The sequence below is a fragment of the Limulus polyphemus genome, unplaced genomic scaffold (assembly GCF_000517525.1).
Source record: "Limulus polyphemus unplaced genomic scaffold, Limulus_polyphemus-2.1.2 Scaffold134, whole genome shotgun sequence".
Lineage (NCBI taxonomy): Eukaryota > Metazoa > Arthropoda > Merostomata > Xiphosura > Limulidae > Limulus > Limulus polyphemus.
In genome coordinates, this window is record NW_013665744.1 from 676,266 (window position 1) to 688,342 (window position 12,077).

The 12,077-nt window shown below is 33.5% G+C and overlaps 1 protein-coding gene across 1 annotated transcript in view; it reads right to left on the minus strand.

Annotated features, from left to right (window-relative positions):
• LOC106473812 (ras-specific guanine nucleotide-releasing factor 2-like) overlaps positions 1-12,077 on the minus strand; it is a 267,598-nt gene that overhangs the window by 154,609 nt on the left and 100,912 nt on the right. Inside the window, exon 2 of the mRNA XM_022379257.1 lies at positions 7,949-8,055. Within this exon, the coding sequence (XP_022234965.1) occupies positions 7,949-8,055 (107 nt within the window). The remainder of the gene's footprint in view (positions 1-7,948; positions 8,056-12,077) is intronic.

A 12,077-nucleotide genomic window follows, 5' to 3' on the forward strand; every position in this document is an offset into this window, starting at 1 on the left:
TTTCCTCTAGTCTTACACTGCTAAATTAGGGACGGCTAGCGCAGATAGCCCTCGTGTAGCTTTGCGCGAAATTCAAAAACAAACAAACAAACAAACCAGCTGTAACAACTCATTTAATCCTCATAAAAGAAGAGTTATTTGCATAAAACAAATATGCTAGATTTGTAATGATAATTAACATAGTTACATTATTTTTTAAGCACAAAGTCACACGAAGGGCTATCTGTGCTCTGCCCACGACGGGTATCGAAGCCCGCTTTCTCGTAGTAGAAGTCTGCAGATAATACCACTGTCCTACTGGGGACTACATAGTTAGCGTTTAAGATTCTTTCAATTTATTGCAACAGATCAGTTAGTGTATCATATGAATTGTGGAGAGAAATAGAAACGTCTTTCCGTACCATTTCATCCAGAAAATCTTATCATTAAAAACATTTTTCGTACAAGAATAAATTCCTCTAAAAAATGTTTGACGTCATTAGATTCAAAAGTAGTAAATTACATTCATTTCCCACGGATTTTAAAACGAGGTTTGAGAAGTTCTTAGGAAAGAAAACTACGTGTATGGTTTCTGCAGACAGGAGAACTCTTGACTTCGTATGGACCGTTTACATCCAAAAACTTTCACGTTTATATTTTTCTAAATTCAATTTACATTAATGAAAACTTTTACTTTTTACCAAATAGCAATTTACTTTTATCTCATAAAACATCAGCAGTAAAAATGTAATCGTCAATATGAGAAAACAACGTTGAGAAATTGTTCATTTATATAACTGATTTGAAGTAAATAGAGACAACTTTTTTTCAGATATATGGTGCATTAACTCTCAGACTAACACTAATTGGACCGTGAATAGGTATTAAAGATTGTTTATGACAAAGAAGCTATTCAAATTCTAAGCTTCTCCTGGTGTAATTTATCATTTCTTACGCAAGGCGTCCACTATTTCAATTAAAATAAAAAAACTGAGAAAATATGCTACATTCTAAGGTACCATGCAAAATTTAAAATAATGCAAGATTGTTATCGATACAGATATAAACAATAAATACTGAGCGACACCAACCTAAATCCTCTGTCGACGTATAAATACCTGTCGAAAATGTAGTTTGATGCAAACAGATCTAGACTGCGTGATTGTGAGTTTCGCCATAAATAGCGTATAGTAGCGATTTGTAATGCAAAATTATCACATATTGTATTTTAATAACAGAGCAGAGAAGAATAATTGGTTTTGTCAATTGTGTTCTAAAGTTATTGAACCAGTCTGTGTGGACTTTGAGGAAAAAAAGATAACTATTTAAAGCTCCGGCTACAATTGTGGTAACCAACAGCTATAGTGGCGATTTTAAAGTCAAATTATTACAGACTGTGTTGCAATAACAGAGTAGGAAAAATAATTCGTCAAAAGTCACAGACACCTATTGTGAAGAATCTGGCCCATACATAAAACCTGACAAAAAATATTAAGGAATATAAGGCATACGTAAAGAAAATAGATGATAAGAATTTTATGCTTTTTATAAATAAATTTATTTTAAATAAGAATCATATCATTGTTTTTCTTTTTTATTTCAATTAGGAGTAATTAAAATATGGCGTAAATTCTGTGTTTCAATACTGCAAGGTAATCATTTATCTAACAAAGAACCTAGTTATAAACGAACTGAACTAGAATAAATGAACCGAATTAAACCCTAAATTATAAGTTTGCTGCATTTAGTTCACAGTTAGGATGTTTTAGATATAAAAAAACCGAATTTGTCAGTTCAAGTTATCTAGTAATTGTGAATCGAAATACAGAGCACGATAGTGCATTTTTAGTGTTTTAACAGAACTTAGTTACTTCAAAAAAAAGTTTTAGAAGGATAAGTAAGATTGTTGCGTACTATACCTGCCCTCCTATTACCCAGTGAGCTAAACTCCATCTGTTCCGTAATAAAATTACAATTTGCATTCATTGAGTTGAAGTATAAGACCATCAATTACATATAACTTAATGGTTTTTTGTGGTGTTTTATTTTATACTACAATTTTCTAGTTAAAACGTTCTAGTTCTAATTCAAAATACACTGTATACTATTTATTGGACAGAATTGAAAACTTAGCTTGTGTAGTTTCGCACTTTAACAACAGCCAAACTAAACCAACGCATATGCTTAAGTGGGATAACAATGTGTGCTACACATTAAAAATCCCTCAAACAAAAACAAAAAAAAAGAGTCAAGTCCCTTGAAATCTAAAACACAGACATATTTTCTTAATCTTCTGTCAGTTAAAATTTTATGAATATTGATAAAGTTATTATTGTTTCGATCAATATGAAAGATAATTCATTAAAATCTGAATCTCAGAAAACATTCTGTTAAATCCTATTTCAACTTATTACTGAAAGAGCTTTTCCTATTACGAAATTGAAATGAAAATTAATGGAATATGTAACTCCCCACCAGTTTGACATGGCCTGGCAATTAGGGCTCTCGACTTGCAATCTGTAGGTCCCCTTCATCGTTGGTAAAAGACAAGCCCAAGATTTGGCGATGGATGGTGTTCACTAGCTCCTTCCTTCTAGTCACACCAATCACGCTCGCCCTTTCAGCCGTTGGGGCGTTATAATGAGACAATCAATCTAACTATTCGTTGGTAAAAGAGTAGCCCAAGCGTTGGCGGTGGGTGGTGATAACTAGTTGCCTTCCCTCTAGTCTTACACTGCTAAATTAGGAACGGCTAGCACAGATAGTCCTCGTGTAGCTTTGCGCGAAATTCAAAACAAACAAACAAGCAATCCTTCTAGTTTATCACTACTAAATTGGGGACGGCTGGTACAGATAGTTCTGGAGTAGTTTTGCGCGAAACACAAAACAAACAAAGCTCCCTATCACCTACCGAATAAAGCCGAAAACCAAAAAGCGAAGCCATGATAGGATATTATTATCATAACAGTAACTTTAAGTGATATCAACACCTTCTTTTGTGTGATGTACACCATTTAACACCAGTACAGGAGGTGGAATATTATGCCTCACCCTCCCAGATCCCGAAAAGTATCTAGATCCCAATAAAGACGAAACCTACAAGTTAATTTACGTAAGGGTTGATTTATGTCAATGTAAATTAGCTTTTTTATACAAAATTGTACCACACAGATTTATGGTAATCTCAGAAAATTAAAGTTAAGCTGTATAGACGCTTATAGCAGCTAAATATCAACACGTCAATATATTGGGAAATATGCCCAGCGTGTTTAGGATTTCAGATTATATAAGTTAACGAACCATAAATATTGCATGTTTGTATCTACATTACGTACTGGCTAGTGCATTATTCTTCAGACTTGTTTTAATAGATTTCTAATAATCGGTAATAATGTTTTCTTAGATAGAGATACATTGTTGAAATTTCGTACATGCACATGCGTATGTTTTTGGTTTTTTTTTCATTTGTTGTAATAAATTCTATTCATTATTTAATTTCTACAAGAAAATAAAAACTATAGTCAAGAAATCTCAACTGCCAATTAAAGTTACAGCACGGCCAGGTCCAACCATAAAAAGCCAACTTTCAAAATCTCGGTACACTACCCTACAATGTAATAAAGCCAACTGTCTTACAAAAACGTGTTTACAATCTAAAGATGAGTGTCTTGTCTCCAATGTTGTTTACCAGCTTATATGTAACATCTGCCATCATACGTACATAGGAGAAACCGGAAGAACCCTATACAGAAGGATGACAGAACATATTGACTCTCTTTATAAACAACAACATGAAAGAAGCGCAGTTGCAAATCATTTTTTAACTAATCATGGACAAATAACACCTGATTTGAAACCATCATTCTCCTCACAAATCCTCTCCAAAGCCATCAAGTACACTGACAGAAAATTCAAAGAAGCTCTTCTCATCGAACAACTGCGACTACAGATGAATATGGACAAAGGATGGCACCTATAATTTTAATTATTTTTTATCCTATCTTTTTGTTATTTCACTCTGTAACCTTGATAAAACGTTTGTTTACTACAGGTAACAGTTAATTATTTCAACAAAAAGCTAGATTTACTACTTAATATGTCAAGCGCACTCTGTACAAATGCACGTTATGGATTCGAATAGAAGTTATTATTTAAACCATTTTAAGCTTTGTATTGTCAGTATTGGTTTGTGTTTTAGTGAACCCTCGTGAAGAAGCTGTGAAGCGAAACGTTGAGTGTCTAATTAAATAAAAACAAGATTTTGGTGTTATAAGGTCGTTTATTTCTAGTATTAATAGGGAGTATTCACATTAGGTTCGTTTTTCACGGTTCACTTCCATGTTTTGTAAGCACTCACCAAGATCTTCCAATGTTCACATTAAACTTTTTCAAGCGAAACAAATTCAGTTTTTAACATACGGACCGAAAACACCCTTCTAGTGGATTCGGTTTGGTTAGGTTAGGTTTGGTTTGTTTGCCAATCGAACTTCGTCGTCCACACTGTTCTAACCTAACCGGACCGGACCGTATAAAGTACGAAATAACAACAACAACAAAACTCCAGTATGAACAGGTTCTTATAAAGAGTTAACCTCGGCTAATGCTTTAGTCCCAGAGTTGCATCATATAGATTTCTTAATTAACATAGTTTCATTGCTTTTAGTTTTGTGCTGATAATGATATGCAACTTATCTATAGGATCTAAGCTCTAAGAGAATAATATATTTGTTATATCTGTAGTGATTTTTTCCTTATCAAGTTAATAATTTTTGCCAAATCCGACTATTTTCTAGCACTTTGATTTTAAGAAAAAATGTGCTAAAAATTAATAGAACATCAATGTGCATATATATAGCAGCAAACTTATATCTCAAGTATAAAAATTTCAATGCAATTATCACTGTATTTCAAATATCGACTTGAACTCAATAGATACCCTAACTGGAAGACGCCATTTTGTTGCATTTTTTTATTTTTCATGTTCATTATAATACCTTATGTTTAAAAACATAATTGTAGCTGTCATAATCTCAAATTAATTGAATGGTATTACATTTGCCTCTTGTTTAATGTTATAAAAAAATAGAAAATCAATTTCCCATTATACCAACTAGTAACTAAAAAAAGATTGATGTGTAATTATATTTCAGGGCTGTTTTAGAAAATCCACTACCTTGTATGTACAGGCGTTTAATCGCATTTAATTATAGCGAAATGCATATGCCAGTACCCTGGCGTGTCAACGCAGATGCGTTTAGTTTGGAAGTTCAACAAAGCTACACGAGGGCTATCTACGCTAGCCGTCTCTAATTTAGCAGTGAAAAACTAGGGAAGGCAGCTAGTCATTCCCACCCATCGCCAACTCTTGGGCTACTCTTTTAGCAACGAATAGTGGAATTGACCGTCACTTATAATGCCCCCACGGCTGAAAAGGCGAGCATGTTTGGTGGAACGGGGATTCGAACACGTGACCCACAGATTGCGAGTCGATCGCCCTAACCACCTGATCAAGCCTAGCCCAGCAGATGAGAACATTCCGATCATTCACTTTTACCATGGTAAGCTTTATGGCTGGACCACGGCTGAAAAGGCGAGCATGTTTGGTGGAACGGGGATTCGAACCCGTGACCCACAGATTGCGAGTCGATCACCCTAACCACCTGATCAAGCCTAGCCCAGCAGATGAGAACATTCTGATCATTCACTTTTACCATGGTAAGCTTTATGGCTGGAGGAAACGTTGGAGAGAGGATATTCATATCGTGATATTTTTTATCGATGTAGGTTCAAATGACACTATATTTTAAAGAAGGAAGATTTCAGTATTCTCTGTTAAAGCGGAATAACACGCTTAACAAAGTATTTAAAACAAGAATAAGCTCTGAAAACACATCCTAAGTCATTTCTGAAAACGTCATCATCCACAAAATGAAATCTGTAGTTAAGAAAGAGAACCCTGTGATCCAAAAAAAAGTAATTGCGATATATATATATATGTACATATTTGTTTGTAATTAAGCACAAATTACACAATGGGTTATCTGTGCTCTGCCCACCACGGGTATCGAAACCCGAATTCTAGCGTTGTAAGTCCGCAGACATACCGCTGTGCCTCTGGAGGGGGCATATATATATATATATAATAAACAAAAATTTTAAGTTGATGAAGAATCAAAAGCAAGCAGATAGCCATACTTTGAAACCAATGGCTGTCTTCACAAGAAAGATAACCGTAAAAGTGATATCACAGCAACCCCACTTGACCAATCACCTGTCAACTTCCTCAATGCAACACCAATGAACTCTAGTGCATTTTGTCTGCTGAAAACGTGGTCTCTGGGGCCGATGCTTACATTCAGTGGATTGTCTCTGAAAACTCAGTCAAGATGTGTTGTCTAAGGACTTGGAAATCCATCGCTGAAGCTTGTAAAAATAAAACTGTAAAAATAATCTGAACAAATATGGTCGATGATGAGCGAAATAATTCCAATTACAGCATGAGATCTGGAGAAGTATTCTTTTAAAGTTCGATTATATCGCGGTATGTAATGAATTTGGATCTAAAAATGATCCATGTTATAATCAGAAACTTAGATGTTGATCTTATTTTATTTTTTTAAAAATATGTTTTTCTTTATTGCACAATAGAATATATATAAGTTTAAATAAAATTCAAACACCTAAATTGTGAGTAAAACTTCAGCAACGCTTTTATGATTGCTTGATCTCGGCTTCTTTTGAAGAATCAGAAGCGTCTCTTTCATCCCTAATAAAGCCTCGTTTTCGGCTTTACCGACTCTTCAAAAGAAGCCGAGAATAAACAATCTGGAGAGCGCTACTGAACTTTTACTCACAGTTTAAGTATTTAAATTTAAGTTTTTTTTCTTCTTTCAACCCCCGAATTTCTTGGTTTCTTTTTCCATTTTGTTCCAAAATTTAATCGTCTCTTCGCTTGTTTTTCTAGTGTAGTTTCTCTTATGCGTCCTTTTTTTTAACACTCAGAAACGATAAAACGTTTCGCTCTTATTTGTTATTCAATTCTTACATTGTTACTCTGACACCAAATGGGCTTCAGAAAACTACAAGCACCATGTGTGCACATGACAAAAATATCACGCCATCCATCAGTTTTCATAAATGACAATTATTTGCCTCAAGAAATCATGCTTGGTCTATCCTGATGTAATATTAATATTATATGAGATGCCTCAAGAAATCATGCTTGGTCTATCCTGATGTAATATTAATATTATATGAGATGCCTCAAGAAATCATGCTTGGTCTATCCTGATGTAATATTAATATTATATGAGATGCCTCAAGAAATCATGCTTCGCCTATCCTGATGTAATAATAATATTATATGAACTGCCTCAAGGAATCATGCTTTGTCTATCCTGTTGTAATGTTAATATTATACGAGCTGCCTCATGGTAAATCATGTTTCACCTATTTTGATGTAATAGTATTACTATATGAGCTGCCTCAAGGAATCATCTTTGCCAGCTTCGGCCTCAAACACCTAAACACTTTTGTAACATATCTTCTGAGTACTGGAATTAAACTGGAATTTGTTCCTCTATGGTAGAAAAAGTAAAACAGCGAGAAACCGTTATTACAGCGTAGAAAATAATAACTAGTAAACATATAGAAACAGAGTGACATTTGAGCGATACTTGTAAATAAATATCAGCAATCCTTTTGATGGTATTTATGGAACTTCCTCATATATTTGTGCCAGTTTCGGCAACTTACCAGTATATTTCAGTCTATATCTTTCTATCAGTATGTGTGTTTGTATAACTATATATAACTGTATAGCGTTCTTATATTTTCCAGAATAACTTTTGTTAGAGAGTAAACCATTGACAAGTGCCTTAGTTTGCATGTGAATGATAACATTTGACATTATGAAACGAAACAAAGGCGAAAGATAAAAAAATGTAAAAAATTTTTTCACTTCACTTACCTTGCTCCTTCAATGGCACGTATCCAGGCGTTACACTCCGACTCCGTCTCAGCTTTCAGCTCATATTGCCTGGCTCCTTCCTTGCGGTACGTTATGGCAAAACAATACTGTGGAAAGCAAACAAGACGGGAAATAAATGTCATGTAACATCGACAGGAGATTTCCTAAAGAAAGCCATGATACAGAAATGTCAAACCTTTCACTGCTTGGGATATGATTTCCAGCCGCAGAAAGCTTGTTTACAGTGTATCTGACTAGTGATAGAAATCAACGCAGAAAGCTTGTTTACAGTGTATCTGACTAGTGATAGAAATCAACGCAGAAAGCTTGTTTACAGTGTATCTGACTAGTGATAGAAATCAACGCAACTGTAAGAATAAGATTGAAACATAACAAATGTATACTTCGATAGAACACACACATATCGTTTAAACTCAGATATGAATGTAAAAGAAAATAAAAATGATGCACACAGTTATAACTTACAATGTCAATATCTTGAAAGTTGTGCTTACTTTGGTACTAATACACATAAAAAGGTTTTGGTCCACTAACCGTTGCTATAAATTCAATGTGAAAACGGACATTCTATTCCAACAAGCATTACTTTATGTGTTTACTTTATGAATATAAAATAAAATAAAAATGATACATACAGTTATAACTTACAATGTCAATATCTTGAAAGTTGTGCTTATTTTGGTTTTGGTCCACTAACCGTTGCTATAAAATTCAATGTGAAAACGGACATTCTATTCCAACAAGCATTACTTTATGTGTTCAAGTTGTCAACTATAAATATATAAAAAAACACGTGCTGGAATACACTAAAAAAAGACGAGAGAATATTGACATTCCAGTACAGAGTATAACGACTTTATGAATAATGTCAAAATTATACTTTTTGTTAAGTTGTGGGTAAAATTATCTTATACCATTCTGAAGTTGTTTTCGAACAACTAAACTGTTTTCATATGAAAATAACGATTTTGTAAACATTCAGTTTCAGAGTTAATCAAGGTATAGTTTAAACAAATGTTGTAGGGTCTGTTAGAGAGGTAATTACAAGATTAAGTATGAATGAATCAGATACAAAACTGTCGAAGCGGGTGTATAGACAGGTAAAAGTTTTATTTCGATAGACTGATGTTGTAAATAGGTTATTAAAACTTCTCTGTTATGTATGAAATCCTTTATAACAGCGGCAGTCAAATACCACTACTTGATTACAATAGTCCTAGATTTAGTGGTGGTGGGTGCTGGCTTTCCTCTAGTCTGTCAGTTCAAAATTAGAGACGGCGAGCAAATATAGCCCGTATGTTACAGTGCGCGAATATCTGAAATAATCAAAACAAAATAACCTGTTTATCAATTATCAAACACTCATTTTTTTTACTTGCTTCATATCGTCAGGAAATTCTGTATTATTTAGTTATATTCATGAAATCGGAACATTTAACAAGGAGTTGAATATTCACTTTTATCTATATACCCAGGTGTTAAGTCCTAGGATATCTGTACGGATAATATAAACAGTACTTTCTATTTAACTATTATTTTCAGACAACAGTTATGATTCAGCATATATAAAAAAACTGTCACTTCAATAACCAGTAAGACATTATTTTCTGCTTATGTGATTATACACGAAAACATATTTGTTCGTCAACTGACATTAAATTCATTGAATATAAGAAATGTGCCAGCTTTTTTATAGTATGTCAAAGAACGGCGTATTTTTGAAAAATTTAAACAAAACAGGCTTCTTTATGGACTTTATGGTTCGTGGATAAATTTCAACAAAATCCCCAAATTTAATAGAGGTTAGCATGCCTAAAAATGTATTTATTCAACCTCATGTTTCCAATCTATTTCAAAAATTCATAATCAGGTGGCAACTAAGCTTAGCAGTTAAGCCTACTCTCCCACCAAGTGAGGAGCTATTAAGAGCTTATATTTGATTGAAAACATTTACATTATGTGAACTCTTTTTTTTTTTATGCTAATATACGTACCGAGTCAGATAATCCGAATATCGAATGGCGGTTCTCAGTACAATTGTTTCATGCAGTAGCTAATTCTTGCTTATAAAATATATCCCTAAGTTAAACAAGGCAGTAATAATGAGTTCCAAGTTAATAGGGTGTGATAATTCTCGATTATGTGTCCACTTGACATTTTGGTCAGCTTTGAAGTTAATGTTGTGGAAGTAAAAAAGCTTGAGCAACAAAACCAGAGTTTGCTAAAAATACTAAAGTTACACCAAAGAAGAAACGTTGGCTTTATTTTTTAAAGAAATCGTTTCCAAACGTCAATTACCGCTAAGAACAACTAACCCTTTTTAAAGAGGCGGTTGTACATAAGAGAGGAATGTCTAAGCTACATTAGCAGCTAGTCTCATGAAAATGGTTCTGGAATTGTTTTCTGATCATGTGAGAAAGAAATTGAAAAAAGATCAGAAGCAAGAATGAACAATAAAAACGTATCCTTTAGAAACCAATTCTCTTATCGATTTCTCAAACGTATATGTCCATAAAATCGTGTATTATCTGTCGAATAGGTCAAATTTGAGACCATATAAAGAAAATGTCGTTTAAAAAGAAGCTAATGGATAAGAGAAAGATGAGATTCAAATATTAACCAAAATGTTTCTAAATTCTGTACGAAACTCCAATCACAAACCTTATTACGTTAGCAGAAAAGCAGTGCAAAATTGTTTAAAAACAATATACTAAAATCTCTAAGTGTTTAAATAATATCAACAAGTTTCAACCTACCACAATCAGACTGTCATTGTAATGTAGCGAATATAAATCCATTTAAGTTGTCCATGTGAAATCTCCTATTAGTTGAAGATATTCTTTAACCACGCCAACGCATAAGAAAGATATTTTAGTGTGTTTTTTTATTTTCAGAAGATGAGGATCACGCTGAGTGATTAAATTTAACAATGTGATCAGCTTTACAGTGGAAGTGGTTTTTAAGCAATTAAAACTGCGACTTCTCAGCCTAAAGGAGCGAGCCACCTCCAGGCAATGTATGACTAACGACAACTTTGAATTTATAATTTAATTAATTAGAAGAGACAACACTCAAAATTGAAACATGGCAAAAACATCTGAGGTTGATATTACAAAGCGACATTATAAAACAACCCATTTCGTTTGTGTAACTTGAAATAACACCCAAGTTCTTCTAACAGCTTTGTTCCGTCCCTTTATGGAATCTGGCATGGTGTGGTGGTTAAGTCGCTTGACTCGCAATCTACGGGTTGTGGAATCTAAACCCATTTCCGAACTTGCTCGCTCTTTCAACAGTTGAGGTGTTATATTGGGGCGGTCAATCCCACTATTCGCTATTAAAAGAGTAATCAAACAGTTTTTGGTAAGTGGTGTTGATTAACTGCCTTCACTCTAATCTACCACTTCAAAATTAGGGACAGCTAGCATAATTAAGCCATAAATAGCTTTTCGCGAAATTCAACAAACAACTTTCCATTTCTTGAATCAGATCAGTTAAAATCAAGAATCTTATATGATTTACCTTCCCCTAATCGTGAATGTTTAGAGATTCTGATACATGGAACTAAGACATTCACGTTTTCATTAATTAAAACACTAAATATTCAAAATCTAAAATCATGTATGGAAATTATATTCGTATAATCTGCACGGCTATGGTGTACATACAATGATGTGTATTGGATCTAATTATCAAAGTAAAATCCAAAATGAGGTCAATTACAAGATAGCTACTTCCTAGATCATTCAGTCCAAGAAAAATGGATTTATTGTGTAATTCAAATGCACGTGCATCGTTCTAAAATATTTTTGATATATTAAATAAGAAAACCATGCTTAAAAAAGTCTATACAACTTGGGAAATAATTATGCAAACATGACACGTGTACACGAGCCACAAACATTGTATAATTGCAACTAAATGGTCAATTTATTGTTATTACAATTTATCATTACAGAAAAGACAACAAAAGAGCAAATAAGAAATACCCTGCACTAGTATTTTGTATTTGCTTTAAACAAAACAGTACACCTTGTTTTTATGTTATTATATGTTTATCAATATATGATTAAGAATTATTGTTTCAAATGTCCTTTATTGCTTTCCA